This window comes from Phyllostomus hastatus, unplaced genomic scaffold (assembly GCF_019186645.2).
Source record: "Phyllostomus hastatus isolate PE091 unplaced genomic scaffold, TTU_PhHast_1.1 phas_scaffold_182, whole genome shotgun sequence".
In the NCBI taxonomy this organism is placed as follows: domain Eukaryota; kingdom Metazoa; phylum Chordata; class Mammalia; order Chiroptera; family Phyllostomidae; genus Phyllostomus; species Phyllostomus hastatus.
Window position 1 is genome coordinate 6223985 of NW_025334013.1, and position 27218 is coordinate 6251202.

A 27218-nucleotide genomic window follows, 5' to 3' on the forward strand; every position below is an offset into this window, starting at 1 on the left:
GTAGCTCAGTGGATTGAGTGCAGGCTGCGAGCCAAAGTGTCGCAGGTTCAATTCCCAGTAAGGGCACATGCCTGGGTTGCAGGCCATGACCCCCAGCAACCACACATTGATGTTTCTCTCTCTCTCTCTCTCTCTCTCTCTCTCTCTCTCTCCCTTCCTTCCCTCTCTAAAAATAAATAAATAAAATCTTAAAAAAATACATATTGGGGAATGACTGTAGCCATCTGAATATAGACTAGATAGTAAGTGATATTAGGAAATAATCGTTCATTTTCTTGGGTGTGATAATAGTATTGTGGTTACATAGGAGAATGTCCTTGTCCTTAGGAGAGGCAGGCTAAAGTATTCAGAGGTGAAATGTCACAACTGCAACTCACTCTGAAATGGTCCAGCCAGAAATAGATGGCTGGCAAGATAGACAGATAAAGCAAATGGGGCGAAACAGTAAAAACTGTTGCATCGAGGTAGTGGCTATACTGATGTTCGTTGCACTTTTGCTCAACTTTATCATAGTGTGAGATTTTTCCAAAATAAAACATTTAAACACGAATTGCTGCAGAGAACCAGAAAATCACCATTTTGCAACCATTCGAGGAATAACTAATTTGGCAAGAGCCATCAGTCGATTCTAAAATCATTTGAAAATGTGGAGACAAGCAGGACATTGGGGATCGTCTCAGGGTAGGTACCCCCAGATTATTTAGTTACAAAGGGGGAAAACGGCAATTTTACAGGGACAGACGCCACTTAACCAGCAGATGAAGGGGGACGTCAGCCGTCACAGGACCAACCGATGTCTTGTGCCGCCTGACCTGTGACACAAGGAGGGCACAACATCGCTCTCGTGGTATTCCTGCCCAACATTTAGAACCTGTGTTATATATATTGCTATTGAAGTTCCTGAATTTTACAAAGGTACAGGACTGGGATATATATGTTATTATTATTTCATATGTCTACAGAGAGAGGAAGCGATAAAGCAAATGTGACAAAATGAATCTGGACACATAGGAGTCCTTTCTACTGTTCGTGCAATTATAAATTATTCAGAGTAAAAAAAAAATGTAATAACATCTAAATTAGACTGAGACCGGTTGGGGAGGCAGCTCCTAATTTTGATGGGATGTAAAAACATAGAAATTAAGAGAAAATGAATTCTTGATAAAGTGACTTTCCTTTCGACGCGTTTATTGCCTTGGTATTTCCTTCGGTTCTCAGGAATGCTCGTCCACTTTAAGGAGCCGGCCGGGCTGGGAGGTGAGGAGGCACGCCCGAGGACCTGCTGCAAACTGGGGCCCATTCCCAGTTCTCTGCTTTTCTACCCAGTACCTTTTCTTTCCCGTTGAGAATCCCTATCTGTATGCTGGAAGCCAAACCGCGCCCGCTGCCAAAGGCAGCAGCTGGGGAACCCCTCAGTCCCTCAGCATCTGCCCCACACTGGCACCCACGTGACTGACGCCTCCTGGAACTGTTTTCCAATTGTTCTCTGTGCCCACTCCCTTCTGGGCTACAGACTGCTCCATCCAAGCCCTGGCTGGCTTTTGTGTCGTGTGTCTTCACAGTGTAATTTTAGCACAGCATGAGGTGAGGGGTAAGAGTTCAGCAAACCCTTTCTGATCCATTACCTTCAGAAAGCATGTAATAGCTGCTCAGATGAAAGGAGATGGGTGAGAATAGATACCTTTGGGCCCTCTAATAACGTTCAGGCTTAATGCAGAAGGGGTATGAACCAACCAGCAAACAGACCAAGAGAACTTACAAAACTCATGTCTAACAAGGCGAACTTTCGACTGCCAGCACTGTAAGGCTGAAACCCACAGACGCACTCAGCTGGGTCCTGTAGGAATGCGTTGTCCAACCTCCCTCTGGCCTGACCGATTCCTTTCCCGAAGTAGGTATTTACCATCTTCAAGACTGTGTTTGCTGGGCTGCCCACCTCCCCTGAAAACTTCTGGTGGAAGAGACAGCCTTTGTGGGTTTGTCCCTGCGTGACCTTTCCCCAGCATCTGCATACCCAGCTCCGCCCACTTGCCGCAGGCATCCACAGAGCTGCCTACACTAAATGCCTCAGTCCCAGTCTTGTCACAGAGAAGGGCCCAAGGAGGTGGATGGAGCAGAGAGCTTCAGGGTCTGACAAACTCCGGATAGCAATTTATACGCTGGGTGACATTTTTGGACAAATGTGTAACTTCAGGCAAGTCACATGGCTTCCAGACCTCAGTTTCTTCTTCTGCAAAAAGGGGATAATAAAACTACCCCGCCTCGCCACCTCCCCCTGCCCCCCACCCCCCACCAAATAACTGGGTGGATTGACATGATGCAGACCTCCCTGCTTTGTCTAGTGTTTTGAAACATGGAGGACCACCAGGGGCCATCTGCTCAGCCATGCCCCCTTTATGCAAGGCTATCCCTGGGTGAGGGGGAAGGTAAAGGTCATTCATTCTGTCTGCCTCTGTTCCCTCCTCCCTATATCTCCAATTGGTCCAGGCATGACCTGGTTAACATGAACAGCAGGCACCAGAGAATGACTTGAAGTACTTAATACTGATTCCCTAGGAGGCTGTAAGAAGCAGGGGGCACCCACTACAGACCCAGACTGCCTGGTTCAAATCCCAGCTCCACCAGTTACTAGCCCTATGAGCTTGGGCAAGATTACTTAACCTCTGCCCCTCTATTTCTTCACCTGTAAACCAGGAATGATAACAAGGCACCTACCTCACTGGGCTGTTCTGAGCATTAAATGAGTTCACGCATAAATATAAAGCACTTTGGTATCACTGTGTTTCACTGAAGCTGATGCATCTATACCCAACGAAATTAAAATTGTTGCCAGTTAAACTAGGGCACGTCATCAGTGGAACTGGAACTGAAAGCACATATTCAGAAATGTGAAACAAAAGGCATGTTTTAACACAGATGAAGCACACTATTGCCATTAGAGGCCTGGAGCTAAGATATGTGAATATTAGGGTTAGGGTTCAAATCCCAGGTCCACCACCTGGATGACCTTATTCAAGATACTTAACCTCTCTGTGCCTCAGTTTTCTCATCTGTGCATGCGAATCATGTCAGTAGTACCTACCACACAAGACTGTACGGGGAATTAAATGTGTGAGCACACTATTTAGAAGGCACCTGGTACATAGTAGGCGCGATCATTGCTATCGTATAAAAGAAAGTTACTCTTTCCAGGTGTGGAGGACGGCTAGGGGAGGAAAAAGAGAACACACCCAACGGGCTTCTTAGAGGAGGGTCCTGGTCTCTATTGCGCTCCCTAACTGCGGGAAGGTGGGGAGGTACCCAGGCCCCCGCCCGATCCCCGCCGGGTCCCGCCCCATCCCCTCCAAGCCCCGCCCACTCCCGCCAGACCCCGCCCAACTCCGCCGGGCCCCACCCCTGCCTTCACTTGCTCCGGCCTCTGCGCTAGTCTCGCGCACTTTGAAAGTGCGCGAGCGCCGCCGGGGAGCCGGGGACGGTCGTTGGTTGGGCGAAACCGTCTGCCACGGTACGTGGGGGGAGGTAAAGCCAACGCATCCATGTTTTCCCAACGTTTAGCTTTTCAGTCCCGGGTGCTGGCCTTGTTTTACCTGTCACATCTGCTGCGTATGCTCAGGCTCCCAGGAGGGAGCCCTAACTCGCTGGGGAAAGGGCTGCGGCTTCTCCGTGCGGCGGCCCCCCCCTCTGGACGGGGAGCCGGTGGGAGAGGACGACGGCCGTCGGGGGGAGGAGGCGGCCCTAGCGCCATTTTGTGGGAGCGAAGCGGTAACTGGGTGGTTGCCCCTGGATCCCTGGCTGCCTGAGTTTCCCTGTCGGGCCTCCTGTCAGCGGCGTAGCGGGTGAGTGGCGGACGCTGCTCACCGAGAACGCCCTGTGTACCTCGCTCCCGCACGGCTGCCCCAGCAGGACGCGGCGGCCCGGGCCCCGCCCGGGGCCTGGGCCTGCCGGGTCCTGCCCGAGCGGGCTCGCGCGGGAGCGTCGTTGGGACCTGGCGCGGGGTGTCAGTGGGCGCCGGGGCAGGGACGCGGGGCCGGCGGGGCCGCGCAGCCCCAGGCAAAGGTTTGGCCCGACTTCGGCCCCCCGGGCGGGGCTTGGCGCCTTCCGCACTTTGCGGTCCAGGGGACGCTGTCAGTTTAGGCCGCGGGCCCCTGCTGCCCCGCCCAGGCCGCGCCTAACTACTCCCACTTCGGCTGTCACTTACTGGCTTCTGGGAGGTGGCGGCCCGCGTGTGCAAGCCGTGTCGCCGCTGTCCTTCACGCTGAAGTTTGGAGGGCCCCCGGAAGTCCCGAAATGAGGCACGGGGAGGAACTTTTACCCTGCTCTCTTGCCCTGGCTCGCTGCTCCCATTCAGTCCTAGGGCTCAGCTTCCCCTCCACACACGCGCTTGAACCGGCTTAGGTGATTCTCCCCAGCTTCCCCCCCCCCCCGCCCAAGACCATGCACTACTTTCCAGTCCATACATCCCGATGTAATAAGATCATCACTTGTCTGCTGTCATCCCCCCCCGCCCCCCCCCTTGTAACCAGCATGCCACCCGAGCCCGTTGGCCTCGCAGTTGTCATTGCCGAACGCAGAGCAGGCCCTCAGCACATGTTTGTTGAGTGAATGAACTAACACGGCTTCACAGTGTTATGGGGTTACTGTCCTGGCCTCCTAGCGGTTCGGGGATCGCCAGCGCGTTGTAAGAACCCAAACAGCAAAAACATCCCTACAGGCCCGAGAACAATGGCATGGCAGGGGTACTGATCAGCCGGTGGTAAGGAAACAGTCCCTTGGACGCGAGTGTCGGTCATGTGTCTCTCTTTCCCATTTAAGGGACCGTAGAAGATGTCTGAATATATTCGGGTCACGGAAGATGAAAACGACGAGCCCATTGAGATACCGTCAGAAGACGATGGGACGGTGCTGCTGTCCACGGTCACGGCCCAGTTCCCGGGGGCGTGTGGGCTGCGCTACCGGAACCCCGTGTCCCAGTGCATGCGAGGCGTCCGGCTGGTGGAGGGGATCCTGCACGCCCCAGACAACGGCTGGGGGAATCTGGTGTACGTTGTCAACTATCCCAAAGGTTTGTGGCGGCTTCGTTTTGCCATAAGCTGAGGTGCGGTCGGGTCTGTGTCTCGTTGCGAGTCGTGGATCACGACCGCTGTTGGCGGTGCGGCGTCTCCTGCACCCCCAGCGTTTCATCTGACAGAGGTTGCTGTCGGGCTAGTGCGTAAGGCCCCTGGTTTGAGTGACTTTGAAGTGGGAACCATGTATTTAAATAATTATCAGGGCAGATAGTGCCGTGTCAGTGCAGGGTCACCCTTTGTAACAGATGCGTCACCGTAGGGGGGACGCTGGTGACAGGGAAGCGGTGTACGTGTGGGGGAAGGGCGCTCTGTGGGAGATCTGCCTTCCCCTCCGTTCTGCTGAGAGCCTAAGGCTGTTCAGAGAAGTTTGTTTTTTTAAATGCCGCTTAGTTCCTCTCCTCTCCTTTCAGAGTTTAGTTTTTAAAAATAACCTAAGGCTTTTTCTTTTTTTTTCTTTTTTAAAGATTTTATTTATTTATTTTTAGGGAGGGAAGGGAGGCGGGGAGAGAGAGGGAGAGAGGGAAACATCAATGTGCAGTTGCTGGGGGTTATGGCCTGCAACCCAGGAATGTACCCTGGCTGGGAATCGAACCTGCGACACTTTGGTTCCCAGCCCGTGCTCAATCCACTGAGCTACGCCAGCCAGGGCTGGCTTTTTCTTTATATCACAAAACTAATGTGAGTTTATTGTTGAAAGTTTAGGGGGGAAAAAGAAAATGAAAATTGAAATCACCCTTAAATCCACAGCTAGAGATAAAAGTTGAGGATTTTATTATTATTATTTGGCATATAGCCTTTTAAGTTGTAGGCATTCAAATAATTAAGCAAATACATTTACTAGGCAAAAAGGTGGTAATTACACTTTCTTAACCTGTTTTTCCCCCTTGATGTATTTTAAAGTCAGAGTGGAGTAGAGCGATTTCGGTTTTGAGACTCCACTTGAGAGCGGAGAGTGCGCGTCTGCGATCGCGTGGTGCCGCAGACCCAGAGGCTCGCGGCCCGGGGTCCGCACTGGGGAGCGCCTTGGCCGCCTGCCTGGTTCAGCCCCACGCCGTGTCCTCCAGAGCTGGCGCCACCCTTTGCCGAGAGCTGACACATCTTTACGTTCTTCGAATCTTTTTGCTTCTCACCCCTAGGTATAGGAGGCAGTGTGTCTTAAGACGTGTTCAGGGAAGAGCTCTGAAAGGGTTCTGCTCGTTTTGTTTAGATAACAAGAGAAAAATGGATGAGACGGACGCCTCATCGGCGGTGAAGGTGAAGAGGGCCGTCCAGAAGACCTCCGACCTGATAGTGCTGGGCCTCCCGTGGAAGACCACCGAGCAGGACCTGAAGGAGTACTTCAGCACCTTCGGGGAGGTGCTCATGGTCCAGGTGGGCTTCCGTGGCCTCGGGCGGTTTTTCTTTCTCAGAGCAGGAACACCCGGATTCCTGTTTCAGTGGCACTGCCCTTTCTGCCCAGCGGACGGTATTTTTAAGATTTGTAAATATTAACTCTAGTTTATCTTTGCATTCTAAAACATTTGTGTTGAGTTCTACAGCAAAAGGAGTTTTACTCTGCTATGAACAGGATCTATTTCAGTGTTAACCCTCCTGTTGCTCTTACCTCAAGAACAACTTGGTTTGAGTTTTAGTTAAGCCACTGCATCTAGTTGAAGCTGTTCGCACTGTCAGGGAACTCTCATTGGGTTGTGTGTGTATGTGTTGTTTCAGTAAATTTAAATGATTTTTTTCTAGGTCAAGAAAGATATTAAAACCGGTCATTCAAAAGGGTTTGGCTTTGTTCGATTCACGGAATACGAAACCCAGGTGAAAGTGATGTCACAGCGACATATGATAGACGGACGGTGGTGTGACTGCAAACTTCCCAATTCCAAGGTACTTTGCTTCTCCCTCCTCCTCCCACTTGGGGAGCTTTTGCTGACAGACTTCCTTAGAAGACACTACAAAATAAAGTGTTAAATACGCTTGGAAAAAAGACAGGGTCAGGATGCGTTCTGGAGGTCTGTTGCCTGGTGAAAGCCTTGGGACCTTAATGCATGCTGAATAATTTATGATTGTTTGAAATATTTAGTTCATTATCCCTCTAAAGTAAACTTTGTTCATTTTATTCTTTTCTCGTTATTTCTAGAGAGTTAACAATTTTTACATAGTTAAATGTTAAAGCACAAGATAATCAGAGTATAGTAATCTTGGTACAAAGGCCTAACTGGCTCCCAGCAAGCAAGACTTGCTTACTTGGAACATTATTCTTCCAAGGACATTAAGTCATTGACTTTCCTAGATCTAATTATGCTTTCATGAACTTTAAACTTTAAAACTGTATTCGTCATCAAAGTCTTACAAGAAAGAGGAGTGCTAATGCAAAAAAACAAGAATGTACCTACTTTTTAATGATTCACCTAACATAAAAGGCAAACAGATTTTGTTACATCCTCCACCATAATGCCCTTTTCGTTGCTCATAAAATATTTCTGATGTCTTTCCTACCTTTGCGTTTGATCAGCAAAGCCCAGACGAGCCCCTGAGAAGCAGAAAGGTGTTCGTCGGGCGTTGCACGGAGGACATGACCGCTGACGAGTTGCGGCAGTTCTTTTGCCAGTACGGGGAAGTGGTGGACGTCTTCATTCCCAAGCCGTTCAGGGCTTTTGCCTTTGTTACGTTTGCAGATGATCAGGTATTTTTCTCTTTAATAATTTTGTCCCAGTGATCAGATAATTTCTCTTGAACTTTTCCCGTCCAGCTAATTGCCATCCTTACTTAGCTAAGCTTTCTGACCTTGTAAGCTGTGGGGTATATGGGCCTAGATATTTGTGATGATGAACACTTTACTATTTTTCAGTATGTGGTGTTTAACTGGAAGTGTTACATACCTTTACAAAGTAAACTGAGAAATTTTTGCTGCCATTACTAAAGCTAAAGGTTATTTTGAGTTTAAATTAAATGAGTGTTCATTGTTTATTTTCCCTCTAGTGAACAGGATGGTTTGAAATCTTAAGTTTTACTGCTACTTTGATGTTCAAATCAGTGGTTTAATTGCCTTTATTTGCATCCCTTATTTTCTTATAGGTTGCCCAGTCTCTTTGTGGAGAGGACTTGATCATTAAAGGAATCAGCGTACACATATCCAATGCTGAACCTAAGCACAATAGCAATAGACAGTTAGAAAGAAGTGGAAGATTTGGTGGTAATCCGGGTGGCTTTGGGAATCAGGGTGGCTTTGGTAACAGCAGAGGGGGTGGAGCTGGCTTGGGAAACAATCAGGGTAGTAACATGGGTGGAGGGATGAACTTCGGAGCTTTTAGCATTAACCCAGCGATGATGGCCGCAGCCCAGGCAGCCCTGCAGAGCAGCTGGGGCATGATGGGCATGTTAGCTAGTCAGCAGAACCAGTCGGGCCCGTCAGGCAATAATCAGAGCCAAGGCAACATGCAGAGGGAGCCAAATCAGGCCTTTGGGTCTGGAAATAACTCTTATAGTGGTTCTAATTCAGGTGCAGCAATTGGTTGGGGGTCAGCTTCAAATGCAGGGTCAGGCAGTGGTTTTAACGGAGGCTTCGGCTCAAGCATGGATTCTAAACCTTCTAGCTGGGGAATGTAGGCAGCGGGTGACGGTTGTACAGACTGGTGGGAATTCAAATTTTTCTAAACTCATGGTAAGTATATTGTAAAATACATATGTACTGAGAATTTTCAAAATTTGGTGGTTCAGTGTGGAGTATATTCAGCAGTATTTTTGACATTTTTCTTTAGAAAAAGAGGAAGAGCTAAAGGAATTTTATAAGTTTTGTTACATAAAGGGTTGCAATATTGAGTGTTTGAAAGTGAACTGCTGTTTGCCTGATGGGTAAACCAACACACTACAATTGATATCAAAAGGTTTCTCCTGTAATATTTTATCCCTGGACTCGTCAAGTGAATTCTTTGCATGTTCAAAATGGAAACCATTAATTAGAACTACATTCTTTTCTGCTCGTTTTAATTTGAACCCCACCACATGGATTTTTCCTTAGGAATGTCTCCTTTTTGGAGATCACAGTGTCCCAGTGTTTGGTTCTTTCGTTTTTGTTTTTAACACTTGTCTCCCTTCATATGCAAAAGTACAATATGAAGCCTTCATTTAATCTCTGCAGTTCATCTCATTTCAAATGTTTATGGAAGAAGCACTTCATTGAAAGTAGTGCTGTAAATACTCTGCCATAGGAATACTTCTGTCCACATGCTTTCTCATTCAAGATTTGGTCATCACACTGCACGGGCCGCGTCTCTGACGGTGGGTGTCCCATTTTTATCCGCTACTCTTTATTTCATGGAGTCGTATCAACGCTGTGCACGCAAGGCTGTGATATGGAACCAGAAGGCTGTCTGCACTTCTGAAACCTTGTGTGGGATTGATGGTGGTGCCGAGGCATGAAAGGCGAGTATGAGCGAGGAAAGGCGAGAGCGCGTGCGCAGACGGTGGTGCAAAATGGATATTTTTTATCTTGGCGCGATGTGTCTCTCCATCCTGTGGCTTTGGTGAGAGAGTGTGCGGAGAGCAATGATAGCAGATAACGTACGAATGTTTCTTGCATTCAAAGGACATGCACATCTGCTGGAAGACTTTAAGTGCGTTTTGTTCTTAGATGACCCACGCTAGTTGAATGTGTTAAGTGAAACGATACTTGTATTTCCCCTACCCCTTTGTCAACTGCTGTGAATGCTGTATGGTGTGTGTTCTCCTCTGTCACTGACCTGTAAGTGTGGTAATGTGAACTGAAGCTGGTGGGCTGAGAACATGGACTGAGCTTGTGGTGTGCTTTGCAGGAGTACTTGGAAGCAGAGTGCACCAGGGAGCTGGGGGTGTCTCAAAGAAGGGTGGAAGCTCCAATGTCTGTTAGCTGCCCCTAAGAATGCTGTTTGCTGCAGTTCTGTGTCCTGTGCTTGGATGCTTTTATAAGAGTTGTCAATATTGGAAATTCCTAAATAAAACTGATTTAAATAATATGTGTCTTTGTTTTGCAGCCCTGAATGCAAAGAATTCATAGCAGTTAATTCCCCTTTTTTGACCCTTTTGAGATGGAACTTTCATAAAGTTTCTTGGCAATAGTTTATTTTGCTTCAAATAAACTTATTTCAAAAGTTGTCTCAAGTCAGATGGATTCATCACCTGTCATGCATTGACACCTGATACCCAGACTTAATTGCTATTTGTTCTTGCATTGTCTAAACTGAAAAGTTTTTTTTTTCTTTTTAAATCTAGTTTTTAATAAGTCTGGGTGACCACACCTAAAATGGTAAGCAGTACCCTCCAGTTTTTCCTTAGTGCCTCTGTGCATTTGGGTGATGTTCTGTTTCCTGGCCTGTACAAATCTCCATTAGGGAATCAGTCATGCCTTCTAACAATAATCTTATTTGGGGGAGTGGGCAAAACAGTGTTAATTATTCTTAAATGCTTTGTAGCAAAGCACATCAATTGAAAAGAAGGGAATATCAGCGCCTTTTTAGTTTGGGATTTGAAAAGTGGAATTAATTGCAATAGGGATAAAGTAGAAGAAACCACAAATTATCTTGTGCCTGAAATCCATTAAGAAGCTTGATAGCTTTAAGAACTAGCAGGGTGGTGGGCAGTCTGTCTGTGGAAATGTTAAGTGAAATGGGCTTTGTCCTCCAAAGGTGGGGGAAATGTTGAATAAAACCGTTTACAAAACTCAGATTAGACTCTCACGATGCATTGTTAAGTATGTAAAAGCAATAATATATTGATTCTCTATTGTACTTTCTATGTAACTACTATGAGAGTTGAGCTTGTTTTCTAATGGACGAATGTAACAATTTTTGTGTTGATAGTTTGCCTAATTATCTAATTAGAGTATGATAAATAGGTTTTTTGCAAGTTAGGTGTTTTAACTTTTATAAGTCATCCTTTAGACTTGTGATCGCCACATTGTTTCATTATCCAGTTTTCTTCTGTAAAAGGATCTTGCGTTGTTTAAATTTTTTTTTCTGCATCTAAGTTGCATGATTTCCAAACCCTGTACCATCTGAATTTTGCATTTTAGCACTTGCACTATTACTCAGCAGCAGTAACATGGTAACACTTAAAATGCTATCGGGACCTCCAAAGACTAAACTGGCCAGCCTTCAAGGAGCCCGGGGTAAGTTCGCTCGTCGATGGCATGGTTTTCACCCCTGTTTACACGTGTGCACCTCTAGCTACCGGTCTCAGAAGGCCTTCCGTGTCGAGCGGCCTTCTGCTAACGTGTCTGTGGTAACACCCAGCTACGGGGATTTAATTCTGCCCTAAATTTTTTTTTTTGAAGTTCAGAAGTAAACTATTTGGCAAAGATTTGTTTTTAAAGTCTATTTGATCACCTAAATGCATTCATTCTAAAAATTTTTTGAACCAGTTGAATAAAAATTTTTGTTGCCACCACAGTTTAGTGTCTGGAGTCTTACTGGGAAAGCAGCTTCCTTTTTATGTGACAAAGATGCTGTCAAATTACCTTGAAAAAGTGAGTCTCGAGAAGTCGCACTTCATATGCACAAGAGAAACTAGGACAAAACTCAGTGAATTTTTAAATGTGTGGTGACTCTTGGCTGGAACGAAAAACTGCTGGATGTTAGCTGTTGCAGCTTTCTAGGAAGGACTGGCCAGCGGAAGTGAAGTGAGATTTTTAAGGTTATGCCAGAGCTTAAATTTTGTCCTTAGGAAAAAGAGGTTAACTTCCTAGTCCAGAAGATGTTACGTAACAGTTAACATGTTTTTGTTGTTGAGGACGAGGACAGTAGCTCTTAGTTGTGTGCTCGGGTGCTCTCTGCTCAGCTGTTGTGGGATCTGTCGTTGGCCGAGTGCGCCCCGTTCCCTTGTTCATTGTAAGAAGAAGAACTGCAGATCGACCTACAACACCACCATTTCTTTCTGGTGGTGTAGTTCATCTTACGGAAATGCCACATTTAATTCGATCGTCTTCTGAACTTGGATATTAATGTAGGTTACTTCCAAGTACTAGGGTCAGCCTTATGCCTAATTAAATTCTTAGCATTGGCATTACTAGGTAAAAGACTATGCATGCTTTTAAGGCTTTTGAACTATATTGCAAAATTGTCCTTGAGAAAATTTTTGTTGTCTTTGACAATGAATAGTGCTATTCCGTGTTCTTTTTGTCTGCCAATTTAATAAGTGAAAAGTTATATATCACTGTTTTGTGGTATTGGTTTTTAACTTGGAAATCAGTGCCTAGACTAAAGTATTGGTGGTTTTATAGATGTTCATCTACAAAAAAAAAAAACCCAGGATTCAAGATTGTTCTTGAACCAGTACTGCTGTAATATATAAAGCTCTCAAAGATCAATAAGAACAAGTCCAAAAATACTAGGAAAATACTCCAAGAACATAATAAAGGCACTATCTAGGAATGCCAACAAAAAGGCCAGTACGAAAAGATACTGGACTTTGTAAGTAATTCAGTGCAAGTTTAACCAGTGAGTTCCCGTTGCGCTGACGAAGATGACGGAATACGCATCGCTGGGATGGTTTACGCCCCTTAAATCAAAGCGGGGAGGGTGGAGAGCTGGGGGGCCTGGCACTGGTAATTTGATTTCGGTTTTTTTGTGGGGCGACAATGGCTATATTAATGTTTCTCAGGTCACATTGCTACTGAGATCTTTTACAGGTTTGTTTTTAATAACTAACTGAAGACATACAAATTAAAAGTTACTGATTATTTTCTTGATCCAGGGAATGTAGTTAGTGACTTTTGTGTAGACACCATATGATTGTGCTTCCCCACAATTGATAGAACCCCAGGACACTATTCCTCCCACAAACCACCTGTGTGTGTCATTGTTTAGAAACACTAGGGCCCCTCCGCTGTCACCTCTGCAGCTGTCCTTGCCCCCGCACTCCAGGCCGGCACACAGCATGTTATCAGTCACCCGCGCCCCTAGGTGGGGCTCCTTTGCGTAGGCAGCGGCGCATTTCTGATGGTCAACTACTGGTATGTCCACGTACATCAGGCCTCTGGCAGGGAGACCCCTGCCCGTCAGTCCCCATCCAGATGCAGTTCCAGTGTCATTTGTCCTCATGAAGGCCTCGGCTGCTTTTGTTGGCAGGCAGATAGGCATGATGTTGCTATTGATTACGACTTTGTCCTTCAGTTTAACCAATGCTATGTCGTGGTCGAAGCCGGCGCCGTGGGTGTAGCCTTCGTGCACAAACACGGCCTCTGCCCAGGCTTGAGTGTAGTGAGGGGACAGCCTCTTCAGCGTGCCCATACGGATGTGCAGGGAGGAGGCGTCTTCTCTGTGCCCGTGCACCGCATGGGCGGCTGTCAGGACCCAGTTGTCATGCAGAAGTGCACCTGCTGCGGTCGTGTCACCTAATAGCAGGACTTGCCAAGGGAAATCACCCAGCTTTGCGTTTTGCCCTCCATATATCCGACCTCCTCCGGTACGGGCAGACATTCCGCAAACTGGGGAAAGAAGCAGATGCACAGAGCCTTTGTAGAGACCTAGTGGTGCGCTTCCCCAGCTCCCTCTCTGGGGCTGTGGTGTGAACCCAAGACTGCATCACGGGACGTGGTGGGTGCCCACCTGTACGGGCAAGTTAGAGCACTCGGAAGCCGCCCAGTCCAGAGGCCCAGGTGGCAGTTCTTAGCTCCTCAGAAAATGAGGTGAGTGAAAATGTCTTTTAGAAATGAACTTGTTTTCCAAAAAAGACTGGTCTACACAGTTGCAGAAATAATTTAATAGGGCAGACAGGAAGTGTCTGAGCTGACCGCTGGGTGATGCGAGTGTAGGAAGTGAAAGGAAACAACCTTTTCATGGTTGGTTTTCCTACTTCTAAACTGGGCTAAACTGGGCTGTCGGCTCTGCAGTTCCAGACAGCAGGTGCCCAGGCCACTGGCCTAGGATTGGCCAGAGGAGGTTCCCTGTTGAACATTGTTGCAGTGTTTCAAAGGTTAGAATGTTGCAATTGTGGCCAGGAACCTTCACGTTCAGAAGTTATTTGTTACCTAGTTGATTCTTGAAAACACTAAGTCCTACTGTATGTTACTAAGGAAATCCACTCGTCAATGTAACAAATGGTTCCTGTTGTGGCAGAATACTTGCATTGAGCCCTGAGTCGTGTCAGCTGAGATGAAAGAACTAATTTAAGCCAAATAACACAGGACTAATTAATATATGATTACCTTTCTGATTTTTTTTTAATCTCTCTACTCAACTATATGTTCAAAGCCAGTTCTGGTTGAAAAAAATTTTAAGTACTATTAAAAGGCAAATTGCATTAATGTTTAAAAACTAGATGTCATTGAAAACAATTGCTTAGGGAAATAATGAAGTTATTAGCTTTGGGTTTTAATAGCATTTTTAACAGAAGTAGCAGAGGAGCTCGTGTTTATAAATGTATAAATGGCTCGAGATTTTAAAAATCATTTAATTTTTTATCCTTGCCTAGTTGTAAAGCCAAAATAATCTAACGACTGACGCGGTCGGCACCCGACCGCCTCTCCCTGCGGAGAGGGGACAAGGAGAGCGTATCACTGGGGAATGGTGGCTTGGCCTGGGGCCGGCGGCCCAGGCACGTGTCTGCCTGCCACAGCCGAAGCGCGCTCACTGTCCCCCACCCAGTCCTGCCTGCCATCAGTCACGGGTCTCTTATCTGAAAGGGTCCGTTACCAGGCTCACAGACTGGGAGTGATTTTTCTCCTTTGGAGCTCGTCCAGAATCCATCAGCCTCACACACGTATTTACCTGCAAATGGTTGGGAAAGCAAAAATGTTTGACTGCATGTATACGGTGGTTGTCATTTGCTTGAATACCCCTTGAAAAATGTTGATTCTTGAGCATCAGTGGGAAGTAGAGGTGTCTGAATAACCATTTTACATGATTTCGTAAATAAGAGGTCTCTGCATTACCATGTTTGCTTGCAAAGTGGAAACCTTTTAGAAGTGTAACTTGAATATGTATCAGGATCTCGAGTGCTTAATGATAAGGTTTTGACTTGTTAAATTAAACCATTTGGAATATATTGTGTGTTTGTAGTAGTCATTTACTAGATAAGATCTGTTTTCCGATTCTTGCAAATTGACATTAAAGTCACTTCGGCTGTAATATTTCACTTAGCTGGTGGGCGAAGTGCCTTTTAATCTTTTCTGTAGCCTTAGCCAGAAATGTTGGTTCAAGTTTATTTCCAGGTCACGGAGGCCTCGGTCCCAAATAGCACCCGCCCCCAGCTCGGGACAGCGTGTGTACCGTCATCTGTCCTCACAGTGTAGAAGGCCCCGGTGCAGCGGTACCGAATCTCGGCCTTGTACGTGGTCACGTCGGGGCCTGTGACGTGCTCCGCCCGGCCGTGGGGCAGGTCCTCGGGAGGGCCGCAGTCAACAACTGGGAAGCACGGGGGGGGGGGGGGGGTGTCAGTGTCCCTGCGCGGGGAGCGGCGTGCGCCCGGTCTCACAGCAGAGATGGCGTCAGGCCGACTCGGAGGCACCCCTCTCCTCCCTGCTCCTGACGGGGTGACCGGGTGGCCAGGTGGCCAGGTGGAGGCGAGGCCCCTGCAGCGGTGGTGCAGGCCTTTCCTGACTGAAGGGGCTTGGGAGCCGTGGGGACTCCCGTGGCGCCCACTCCCAGCCCGAAGGCTGCAGCCCCTCAGAAGGGAGGAGGCAGGTGGCCTGCAGGTCCCTGTGCAGTCCCGGCCGCCTTACCCCGGGGCTCGGGACACAGCGATACAAAGGGCACTCGGGTGCAGCCCGTTCTTAGGGCCCTTGTCAGAGACCGGGCTTTTCCCAAGACCTGGGAGCCTTGACTTTGGACAAGAATTCCCACCTGGGACACTGCCACGGTGAAATGACTAACCCATTTGCGAGACAGGGCCCTCAGTCTAAAAGGTCGCCACACAGGGGACGTAAAGACTGATGATGTATTTCTGAGGATATTAGAAAAATTACATTTAAATAATTTCCAGCAACTTAACATCTGTGTGCCTGGCTCTGTGCCAAGCACTGTGCCTCCCGGTCTAACCGTCCGGAGCTGAGGCGCCCGGGACGACCCCGCGGGAAAGGGGCCGCGCTGCCCTTTCCACTAGAAGACTCGGTGGGAATGCCAACTATGGGGTGAAAATACGAAGTTCCCCTGGGCAGTCTGTAAACATCTCGCACCAACGGTGCAAAGACGTGTGTGCACGGGTGTGCACTACAGCGGGGCGCGCAGTCGGGAAAACCGGGGAACGACAAAGCAACGACTAAAAGCGTTGTGCGTGTGCGACACACTGTGCGGCCTGGCGCTACGGAGGGGCGGCCCTGCTGACGGCCCGCCGCCGGGAGTGGGGGAGCACGAGGGAGGTGGGAGGAAGCACCCGGTTACCTGTTACCCGGACCGGCTCTCCCCCTCCCGCGCACCGCCAGCCCTCCCTTCCCTCTTCCCCAGGCAGGCGGCCTGGGCCTCCCTCCCGCCTGAGCCCCGAGGGCGCTTCCTCCGTCTGTCTCTGTAGCTCGTTTCTACAGCCCGCGTGTGCCACCTGTGACTTTCTAAACTTCCCAGGTTGGAAAAGAGAGGGCAAAGCGTGAAATACATTAGTATAGCTAGCATCAGAGATAAAGAACATGAAGGGGGGTGGGCCCCAAACTTCTCGTGGTGGTTTGGGGATTTGGGCAAGAACGTTCTATAAATTCATATTTTTCCCAATTAACGTATTTTTATCATTGGAAAGACACTATAAAAATAAGATATGTGATTCTTAATTCACAAAGCGGTAATGCACACCATTGCCCCAGCTTGTGTGTGTGTGGGGGGGGGGGTGTACACTCACAATCGCCCTCATCTCGACCGCAGTAGCCAGCCCACGCGTGCACGTGTGAGAGGCGTGCAACCGGAGGAAAGAGCGCCGGAACAGTGCGTACGGTGGGACTGTGAGTACTGCAGTGCCATCCCCTCTCCCCTCTTCCACAAGCATTTTACACTTAGAAAAAATACTTTGAAAGATCACACTCTGCAAGCAAATGATTGTCCGGCTGGCTCGGTTTCCTTTTAACCTCAAGAGTCCTCGGAGCCCGGGGAAGAGAGGCAGATCTGGAGCTGGAGCCTGATAAACAGAAGCCTTTCTAAACAGAACCAGGAGGGGCAGCGGGGGCAGCGGCAGCAGCAGGCGGGCCTGGGAGTTGTGCTCACGTGACCGTACTGCTGCATTCCGGCATCGGTTTGTCCCAAGATCCGTCTTTTTGACAGACTGCAGCAAACGATTCCAGGGGCAAATGACCCTGACGAGGAATGCAGAAAACACTGATTTCCTGGTTTCGGTCAGAAATTCACTCCCCGAAGCTAAGCCCCCGCCGTTGTTCCTCTCCCAAGGTTTCACCAGGGGCCCCCCGGGGAGCGATGCACCCACGGGGCACTGCGCTGCCTCCGAGCAGGTGCGAACGTCACCCGTGCTACACAGGGCACCTTTCGAGGTGCAGTGGCATCTCAGGAATCAAGCGCTGACCTCTACAACGGACGGCCTGGTTTTTGCTTTCCACTTTACTCTGAGGGTGCATCACATCTCGGGCCCCTGCGGATGCCCCGCCACCCTTCTGTGACCTGCCGCAGGGAGGGGGTCGGAAGTGCAGGCGAGGCCGACCTCATGAGCCACTGAGCCACTTGGCCCTTAGCTGGGGGAAAGCTACAAAAGATGCCTTCCTAAGCTTCACATGGGTGCTCTCCATTAGTTTTCATTGCTAGTACTGCTCACAGGGAAACATTTTTCACTTACTGAAATAACATTGTTCTAAAATCTGACTCAGTGAAAGAAGATGTCCCCCACGGAAGCTTTGTGCTTTAAAGGAGAGCAGTGTGATTTTAAGTTAAAAATTTTTTTGGTTTGGATTTCTTTTCTTTTAGAGAGATGGGAAGGGAGGGAGAAAGAGAGGGAGAGAAACAGCAATGTGCAAGAGATATATGGATCAGTTGCCTCTCTCACAGCCCCACATGGGGACCTGGCCCACAATCCAGGCTTGTACCCTGACCGGGAATCGAACCAGTGACCTTTCCATTTGCAGGCTGACTCTCAATCCACTGAGCCACACCAGCCAGGGCCAGGGCCATTTTTTTTTTTTTTTAAATGAGCACTCAAGGGGGAAGGGAGGGAAGGAGGTAAAGGGGATCCTTTTTAAAATGGTAATGGGAAAAAAATACAATAAAAAATAAAATGAGCAACCAAACAGGTTTGCAGTCCAAGGAGCTGTGGGAAAGAGCCCACCCCAAAAGTTTATGCGGTAGGAAGAGTGCCCCCTGACCCCCCATATTCTCTGTGTGGCCCCTCCACAGGCCCGGACTGCCGACCCCCGCTGTCATTTCCCTGTTACTCCTGGTGCTTTTTGCCGCTGGGATTCGGCGACAGTTTTGGAACAGAAAGAAGACGTGTTAATCTCCTACCCGTGCCCTAAAACACCCACTAAGCATTAAAAAAAAATTACCCCCCTTCTCCCTCAACAGTGGCCGCTATTTATAACTTTGCGGAATATACTGTTTCCCAGGGCTGCTTAATTTTTGGTGGGCCCAGGAGTTGTTTCACGTAAAGGTCATCCTAAGAATAAAAAATTCTCCATAGCCATCTTCCCCGTCAGCGTCACCTCTCAGACTTTTATGTAGTCATAGACAAACAAACAAAAAAACCCACCATTCTGGACCATGGCTAATTTCCCACTTTCCTTTCATGTATTTGCTGACAAGAGTAAGTATGTGTAAAAACTGTCACGATCTGCCCTGGCTGGTGTGGCTCGGTTGGTTGGAGCGTCATCCCATAAACCAAAAGTCTGAGGGTTTGATCTCTGGTCAGGGCACATACCTAGGTTGTGGGTTCGATCCCCCATCAAGGCCTGTATGGAGGCAACCAACTGATGTTTCTCTCTCCCCCTCTCCCTCCCTTCCTCTCTCTAAAAATAAATGAAAAAAAAATGTCCTCAAGTAAGGACAAAAATAAAATAAAATTTGCACTTAAAAAAAATAAAAACTGTCCATCAGGCTGGCCAGCGTGAGCTGGGCGTTACCCCACAAAGTGAAAGGTCTCCCACCAAGTCCTGGTCGGGTCACACGCCGCGTCACGGGCCTCGTCCCTGGTTGGCGTGCGTGAGAGAGGCAGCCGATTGATGGTCACGTCGCTGCTTCTCTTCCTCTCTCTCTCCCTCCCTTCCCCTCTCTCTAAATAAATAAAATCTTCAAAAAAGATTTTTCTATCGCGATCACGGTCCACCTAAAGTTGTGTGTTAACTTACTTGCAGAAGTTCATAGCCAGTCTCGCAGACGACCGAGAAGCTGTCTTTCAGGATGTACTTGTCCTGCACAGGTACGACGTGGCCATTAGGTGGCGCCACCGGATCAGGGCAAGGCTGAGCTGCGCGGAGGAAACCGGGCGGTGGGTTCTGACGGCTCAATGGCAGGTGAGCCCGAACTGAGCCTCTGAAGTTCTTTGTAAGAAAGCCACCCCCAAGGGGGCGTCTGTGGCACGCCAGGGACTGCACACCCACGGCTGCGGACCGAAGTGCGTCACCGCAAGGGACAGGCCGCAGACTGCCTGGGTTGAAGCCACAGCTCTCCGTCCCCAGTCCCCAGCAGCGGCTGTCAACCCCTCCGCACGCAGGGTGCGAGGGCTGGGGATGGCTGCCCACCCCATAGGGCTGCTGTGAGGGTGGGGCGGGGAGCCCCCAGCCTGGGGCTCTGCTCAGAGCTCAGAAAGGGGGCTGCGGTGGACCCTCACACGGGGAGAAGCCTCAGGCCTCCCCTCCTGAGCTCCCGCCCCCAGTGCTCCGGCCTCCAGGGGGACTGTCTTCCATTTGGGCTGTGACCGCCGGCCTGCTGTCACCCCAAGGCTCCAGCCCACCCCCCACGGCTGCCCCGCCGCACTCCCGGGTCGTTTGCTGAGTGCCCTCCTCCCTCCAGCGGCTGACCTGTGTGTGCTGGCGTGGCTTCCAGGCCCTGGCAGGCCCCAGAGCCTCTCCTCGGGGGACCCCGTCTGCAGGGACTGCCCTGCAGGAGCCCAGGGCTGCCCGAAGCCCCCGGTGCCCAGGCCGGCGGCCTGCCCACGCCCTCCTTGGCACACAGCTCAGGGCTGCCCTGGCCCGTCTCGCCCACCAGCCTGGCAGAACGGACTCTCCCCCGACTCGCTCCAAAACCAGCAAAGCAGTTTTAGGACTTTTCTTACTTGTGGACACAAAAAGGGCATCTGTGGAAAGTACCCCCACAGGGTGATCTGAACATAAATTCCTACGGGGCCAGTCCTGGCAGGGACTCCCAGGCCTGTAACTTCTCTATGCACCCAGGGCAAAGCACCTCTGAAATGTGTCCCTTCAGACCCTCCTCCTTTTAAAGGGCGACCACCCTCAGGAGAGCACAGAGTCTTCATGGTCCTGTCATCCCCTCCCGACCTTCGTGGAATCTTCCTGATGTTCCCTCCTGAATCACCAGTGCATACATAAAAGCAACTGCAGACTTCAGATCTTGCTCCCCAGCCACGTCCTCAGCTTTGGCTCAAATAAACTCATACGAATTCTCCGGGCCCTGGCTGGCCAGCTCCTCTGGGTAGAGCATCGTCCCGATACGCCAAGGTTGTGGGTTCGATCACCGGTCAGGGCACGTACAAAAAGCATCAATCACTGGAACAACAAAGTGATCTCTCTCTCGCTCTCAAAACCAATAGATACAAATTTAAAAATTCTCTACAGGTTTTGTCTTCCCCACAGATGGAAGGAGAGATGGGTGGATGGATGAGTGGGTGGGGGTTCGGGACAGGTCACCCAAGATGTGCCGATGGTTTTGAGCTGAAGTTAACTAACTGCACAGAAACCTAGTTTCTTTCACCTGGACTATTTTTTTATTTTTTTTTAAGATTTATTTAATTTTTGGAGAGGGAAGGGAGGGAGAAAGAGAGAGAGAGAGAGAGAGAGAGAAACATCAATGTGTGGTTGCTGGGGGTCATGGCCTGCAACCCAGGCATGTGCCCTGACTGGGAATCGAACCTGCGATGCTTTGGTTCCCAGCCCACGCTCAACCCACTGAGCTACGCCAGCCAGGGCTAACCTGGCCTATTTTTTAAAAATGATGTTATTTATTTATTTTCAGAGAGAGGGGAAAGAAAGAAAGAAAGAGAGGGAGGGAGAGACGTGTATGGGCCGGAGAGACATCGATCGGTTGCCTCCCGCACGCCCCCACCACCTGCAGACCTGGCCCGCAACCCAGGCCTGTGCCCCAACTGGATCTCCGCGGAGCCGCCCCAGCCAGGGCTGCCCCCGCCTTTTATTCTGCCCTGACTCGCCCACCTCCCTCTCCCTTGCTTCCTCATGAAGCCCTCAGGACAGCGAAGTTCTGGTCAGCATCCAGGCGTCTCAGAAGCCAGTTCCTGTCTATCGACTAATGAGACAGAGTGTTCAGTCAAAGTACACGTGGTATATCGGGCTCAAGGTGAGTGTTCTATCTCTGGGTCCAGGAAAGCGGAACGATCCCACAGAACAAATCCTTGCGAAAGTGGACAGAACACCTTGGGGCCTGACATCAGACCAAAGGCAATGGCCGAGTGCCCCAACCAATCAGCAGAGACCACGACCCCAGAGGACTCCACAGCCCCCCGTGATTAGTGGTCTTCCCCCCATATGACACATTCCCTCCCCAGAAGCTGTCGGGGAGCCACCTGGGGCTCCAGGCACGGATGGCGCCAGCCCCTAAAGAGACCCTCCCTTTCGTGGCAGCACACCCCTGCCCCTGTCTCACTGGGCTTCCATGCAGACAGGCCAACAGACTCCTTCGATCCGGTAATGCCACTTTAGCTGCAGGCTCAAGAGAAACCCCTACTCCTCCCTCAACTCCCTAGAAGCTGAATTAGGGGCCTCGCCCGCCCGGCCCAGGAGATGAGCAGGGAACACCTCCTCGGACGTGTCTCCGGGGCGGGCGCCAGTGGGTTAGAGACGCGTGTGCTCCCTGCGCTGGCCTGCGGCAGCCCCCAGCTCCACGCCACACACACCCATGCTCCCTTCCTGTCTTCGAACCTCTGGCGCCCGTGGGGTCCCTGGCACTCACGCGTGCGGGATTCCCGGGCACGGGTACAGGTATGACTCAGGTCTCGCTCTTCCTGCTGCTTCATCTCCTTGTGGAGGCTCCTGTGCCTCCAACTTGTGCTTTTCTCCTGTTCATCTGTCAGCTCACTCTTCAGGCCCACCCCGTGATGCGCAGGGGTCGAGGACACCTTTTCCCCCCTGACGTGTCCCAGGCCTGGCCAGGGGGAGCCCGGCCCTCTGTGCCCCTGACCCCCCGCCGGGGCCCAGGGTCCGGCCCGGGCCCTGCGCTCACCCGTGCTGCTGTAGTGCACCTTCCAGCCCCGGTGGTCCCCCGACTGGTCGGTAGTGAAGGTCATGGTCACGGAGTTGCTCTTGGTTTCAATCCTGGGGGGCAGTGTGTTCCCACAAAAGGGGCCGTGTTCCCCCGTGTCTGTTTGAATCTGAAAGGGGAGACGGCCCTGTTACCTCGGGACCCGCGGGAGCCAGCTGAGGTGGGGGTCCCCAGAACCAGACCTTGAAGGAGTCGTAGGGGCACTGGACGTCGGGGTGCGTCTCCACGTCGAAGGACTCCACGAAGTCCAGGATGACCCTGAACCCCTCCTCCAGGCGGATGCTGTAGGTGCAACTGGAGAGTTTGGGGTACGGCCGTGGGTATTCGGGGCTGCTGATCACCCCAGACCGCGCGGTGAAGACCTGGCCTGAGCACAGGGCTGGGGAGGGGAGAGGACAGGGCGTGTGAGCCTGGGGGGCCGCGGGCTCTGCCCACGGGCCGCACACACCGCAGCGGGCCGGCTCCGGAGGTGCCTCTGGGGGCCAGGGACCCAGCCCCGTCGCTGAAGGGACAACTCCAGGCAGGAGTTTCTCTAGCTCCCGGGCTTTAGCTAAAAAATAAAAAGGCAACACTTGGGTGTACATCTTCCAGGGGCCCCCACCCCCCGCCCCCCCGAGAGGGTGGGGGCCCTAACGCTGAAGCTTCCATTGGGGAGGGCCCTGGGCCAAGTCCCAAAGGGGGGTGTGTGTGCTCAGGTTCCGCTGAGGGGGTGAAGGCACTATTGGGGGGGTCTCCTTATTTCTCAGGGATTTGGGGGGGCAGGGGAGTCCCCTTGGGCTGAGGGCCCCTGGCCCACCCTGACCCCAACAACTCCCAAGTTCATCCACCTTGGGGCTCCCACCACCCCACCCCCGAGAGCAGCCAGGGCCAGTCCAGCCTCCCCCGGGCCTCCCTCCACCTGGACCGGTCAGGGGGTCAGGAAGCGCCTCCCTTTGCCCGCCTTCCCCGAGTCTGGGCTCTGCCCTGGGGGGCAGTTGAGGGAAGTTCAAATCCACTCTGATCATGAACTAGTCAGACGGACACCCCCTTCCCTCATTGGAACAGCTGATTCTGCCCTTGCAGAGCACCCCCATCATTCACGGGGGGGGGCAGCCTGCCCCCCTCCTCCCAGGCCACAGAGGGGCATGCAGGCCCTGGAGCTGGGCAGCTTCCAGGAAGTGGGGGGTCCCGACCCTGCCTTTCTCCTTGGGGCCGCTCCCCGTGGGCACAGGGAACGGGGGAATTGCCGCAGGAGGTGGGGACCAGGCTGCCCACCAGTGACCACCTCCCTGGGCCTCTCTGCTCCGGGTCAGGCTCCCCCAGCCCAGCACACACGGCCCGAGCTGCCCTCTGAACAGGAGGCGGTCCAAGGATGCTCAGAGCTTAGCCCCCGGGGACCTGGTGGGCAAGCACAGAGAGCTCCTTTTCCCCTGGGCGAGTCCAGGCAGGTCTCTGCCTCTCTCTGGCCTCCTCAGAAGGGTGGGGAGCCTTCTGGCCAAGGAGCCTCTGGCCTTGTGGAGGGGCACCCCCCAACCAGACTCATCCAGACTATGATGAGGGGAGGGAGGGAGGGGAGGAGGGGAGGGGGTCAGGGTGAACACCCACCCAGCCACCCCCACCTTCCCACCCCAGAGACGGGCAGCAGCAGGCGGAGGAGGAGCCAGGTTTATTGTTAGCTCTGCGGGTGGGGTGACGGGGGTTGCCGGTGGCAGCGCTCTCCCCTGACCCAGAGCTGCAGCCCGCGGGGCCCGCTGCAGGCCGGAGCAAGGGGAGCCTAGAGGGTCTGCTCTGGAAGAGAGAACAGAGAGACGGGGAGGGACACCAGATGGGGGGAGGAAGGGTCAGTGCTGGTGGGCGGGGCTCCCCACCCCCCAGGGCACCAGGTGTCTGGCAGGGGCGGAAGGGCAGCCTCAGGCAGTGGGGGCCCGCAGAGGTCCTGCTGGCCACCAGGACCTGGGGGCTGTGAGCAGACCCTGCCCCAATCCTGAGCTTTTGCAGAGGGGAGCTTGGGTGAGCTGGGCCTAGACCCCCCCCAACTCCTCCACACTGGGAGCCCCCCAGGGGGGCGCTGTATGGGGTCCCAGAGCCCAGCTGGGCCAGGTGCACGGTAGGGGTCTAACGCACGCTAATCAGTGAATAAACTGCAAAGGACCCGGGACGAGCCAAGACTGGGAGGGAGGAGGGATCGGAAAGTGTGGGTGGACGGGTGGATGGAGAAAAGCAGGGGACAGAAGAGCAGAAAAGGGGCCGCAGCCTCCAGCCCCCAGGACAGAACAGCCACGGCCTTGAGGGAGGGGGGCCAGGCTGGGTCCGGGGTCCCCTTTGTGGCCAGGGCTCACCTGAGCAGGTCCGCTTGTTCTGGTGGAGAGCGAAGCCCGCCCGGCAGGAGCAGTGGAAGCCGCCCAGGTGGTTGTGGCAATGGTGCTCACAGGGCGGCGCCTCTTCGGGGGCCACCTGGCACTCATCGATGTCTGCGGAGGGGCGGGACGGGCAGGTAGGCGGTCAGCAGGAGGTGGGGCGGCACTGGGGCCGGGGCTCAGGACGCCTCCAGCCTCAGGGCTGACCTGACCAGGGGCCTCCTCACGTCAGAAGGTGGCTCTGCCGCCCAGCCAATCACTAGCAGCCCAGGGCCCTTGCCACCCCCCATCACACTTGGAAGAAGGAAATAACATCTTTTTAAAACCGATGACAGGCTGTGTCCTGCTCCAGGTCCCCAGCCAGTGAAGGGAGCCGCCAGGCAAGGAACCCAGGGGGGCGGTGGGCGGGCCTGCCACACAGGCCCACCCCACCCTCATGAACAGCACAGAGAGGGTGGGCCACTTGCCCAGGGTCACACAGCTGGTCCCTGCGGGAGCCAGAATCTGAAATCAAGGGCCAGACTCGAAGCCCACGTGCAGGTACCGGGCACCGGGCGTTCTCAGCACAAGCCGGAGGAGCCTCTCCTTCCCACCTGTGACCAGGCTCACTGCTGGGCCCACGCGTCACCGCGGGGCCCCGGGGGGGGGGGGCGGGTTGTTCCTGTCTCAGCGCCCGCCAGGGCTCGGCCCTGAGCGGAGGTCTGGCTGTCACGGGTATTTTACGCACAGGTGCATGGTGAATGTGCTCAGAGGAGGGAGGCGGCTGTCCCCCACCCCGGGGGTGGGGAGGCCACCGGGGGCCTGGCCTGGCCTCAGACAGAGCCGCGCCCGGGGGCCGCCCCAGCGCCTCGGGCCTGCTCACCCTCGGCTGCGTAAAAGGCCTCGAAGCCCCGGAACGGCTTCTCGTTGGAGTAGTCCGAGCGGAAGGTCACCTCCAGGCTGTTGCCCGGCGAGTAGAAGGTGTCGTTGCCCGGGGCCCGCTCCGTGTCAGTGCTCTCCCAGCCGCACAGCGTGGCCAGCACCGTGGGTCCCGAGCTCAGCTGTGGGGCCGGGGGTCACTGCGAGTGGCAGCGAGGCCCGAGGCCCGCCCACCCTCTGAGGCCGGGCCCTGCCCCCGGGCGTCCCGGTCCCCCCCTCCCCCCAGCCCCGTCGGCACCTTGACGAAGTCGTACTCGCAGAGGTAGGACAGCTCCAGGTGGAAGTGGGTGAAGTAGAGGCGCAGGCGGTAGCCTGGTGGCGCCGTCAGGTTCCAGCGCAGCTCCTGGTCGTTGGCGTACTTCTCCGGGAAGCCCGGGGACGCCAGGCGCCCGAACACGGGCTTGGGCCACGGCAGGCCCTGGGGCGCGGCCGCCGAGCCCCACAGCAGGCCCAGGAGGATCAGCAGCCTGAGGGCAGCACAGGGGGTGGGTGACACATCCACCCAGAGGCCTGCCGTCGCCCCCAGCCCTTGCCGGGGAGGCTGCGGGGGGGCGCCCACCCACCTCATGGTGTGCCGGTCCTGCTGGCCGGGCCTGCTCTGCCTTCGCACAGCCTCCTCACCTTTGAACTGTTTGTCCGGCACCTGGCCCTGCCCCCAGCCGTCCTGACCCTGGAATTCTGGGAATCGACCCCATGGCTCCTGGCCGCCCAGACTGCAAGGCAGGGAGGACAGGGCACTTCGGGAGCCAGGAGCTGGACCTGGTGGGCAGCCAGCCCTGGGAGCAAGTACTGGCTCTGCCCTTGCCCTTGACCTCTGTGTTTTGTCCTCAGTGAGCGGCTTTCACAGTTGCCCAGGCCTCCGTGACCCTGCTCTCCTCAGGGACGCCCCAGGTGGAGGTGGACCAGTGCACGCATGCACCTCCTTTTGCTCTCTCCTGAAAACTTGCTATAAACAGCTGAGTCCAGCCCTGGTTGGATAGCCCGGGTGCTTAGAGCATTGTCCACATACACCAAGGTTGCAGGTTCAATTCCCGGTCACAGCACCTATAAGAATCAACCAAGAAATGTGTAAGTAACTGGAATAAGTTGATGTCTCTTTCTCTCTCCCTTCCCCCCTCTCTTTAAAATCAATAAATTAAAAAAAGTGCAAAGACAAACAAAAAAACCCCTGAGTCACAAGAATGAGAACGGCACACACGGGAGGGGAGGCAGCATCAGCTTTCTGGAAGCCGGACAGACAGGTGGACAGGTGGACAGGTGACAGCACCTCTCCCGAAAGCCACCCCAGGTTCGCGGTGGGATCAGGACTCGGCTCCTCCGGAACTGGTGGCACCGAGTCCTTCTGGAAGCGTTAAGAAGACAGCCACTTCCTATTTCCTATCCCCTGACCCCGGCAGAAACTTGGAAACTGATTTTTTTTTTTTGCAAGAGAAAATAACCAAACGAAATACATACATGTGCGGGAGAGCCTGAGAGAGTCGGCAGAGACCCCACACGCGTGCGAGTCTCCCAGAGACAGATTCTCACAGGGAGAGCAGGGGGCGTCCCGGGCCCAGGTGAGTGTGGGG

The 27218-nt window shown here is 52.6% G+C and overlaps 2 protein-coding genes across 4 annotated transcripts; one reads left to right on the forward strand and one right to left on the reverse strand.

Moving 5' to 3' along the window:
• Positions 1 to 3662: 3662 nt before the first annotated feature.
• On the forward strand, positions 3663 to 10046 carry LOC123831605 (TAR DNA binding protein). Its single transcript, XM_045858615.1, has 6 exons — positions 3663 to 3836; positions 4813 to 5062; positions 6274 to 6437; positions 6801 to 6941; positions 7570 to 7740; positions 8133 to 10046. Exons 2-6 carry the CDS (start codon positions 4825 to 4827, stop codon positions 8661 to 8663), a joined length of 1245 nt encoding a protein of 414 aa, XP_045714571.1. The 5' UTR covers positions 3663 to 3836; positions 4813 to 4824; the 3' UTR covers positions 8664 to 10046.
• A 2661-nt stretch (positions 10047 to 12707) lies between these two features.
• On the reverse strand, positions 12708 to 26374 carry MASP2 (MBL associated serine protease 2). Of its 3 annotated transcripts, XM_045858612.1 has the most exons (11): positions 26214 to 26374; positions 25889 to 26117; positions 25595 to 25772; positions 24715 to 24846; positions 22579 to 22775; positions 22358 to 22505; positions 19294 to 19412; positions 17223 to 17301; positions 15299 to 15433; positions 14723 to 14797; positions 12708 to 13515 (listed from the first exon to the last, which is right to left on the reverse strand). In XM_045858612.1, exons 1-11 carry the CDS (start codon positions 26216 to 26218, stop codon positions 12752 to 12754), a joined length of 2061 nt encoding a protein of 686 aa, XP_045714568.1. In that variant the 5' UTR covers positions 26219 to 26374; the 3' UTR covers positions 12708 to 12751. The 3 variants fall into 3 exon arrangements, with proteins under 3 accessions (XP_045714568.1, XP_045714569.1, XP_045714570.1); XM_045858613.1 differs by lacking the exon at positions 15299 to 15433; XM_045858614.1 differs by lacking the exons at positions 12708 to 13515; positions 14723 to 14797; positions 15299 to 15433; ... (2 more) ...; positions 22358 to 22505; positions 22579 to 22775 and adding an exon at positions 24027 to 24163.
• Between the last annotated feature and the right edge of the window lie 844 nt (positions 26375 to 27218).

What these genes read in the sequence shown, in the direction of transcription:
- LOC123831605 (XM_045858615.1), top strand. Translation starts at nt 4,825, where the DNA reads ATGTCTGAATATATTCGGGTCACGGAAGATGAAAACGACGAGCCCATT. An exon ending in CGTTGTCAACTATCCCAAAG is followed by an intron (nt 5,063 to 6,273) that starts GTTTGTGGCGGC and finishes CGTTTTGTTTAG; the next exon opens with ATAACAAGAGAAAAATGGAT. An exon ending in GGGAGGTGCTCATGGTCCAG is followed by an intron (nt 6,438 to 6,800) that starts GTGGGCTTCCGT and finishes ATTTTTTTCTAG; the next exon opens with GTCAAGAAAGATATTAAAAC.
- MASP2 (XM_045858612.1), bottom strand. An exon ending in GCCCCTACGACTCCTTCAAG is followed by an intron (nt 22,506 to 22,578) that starts GTCTGGTTCTGG and finishes CTCCCCTTTCAG; the next exon opens with ATTCAAACAGACACGGGGGA. An exon ending in GGTGCACTACAGCAGCACGG is followed by an intron (nt 19,413 to 22,357) that starts GTGAGCGCAGGG and finishes TCCTCCGCGCAG; the next exon opens with CTCAGCCTTGCCCTGATCCG.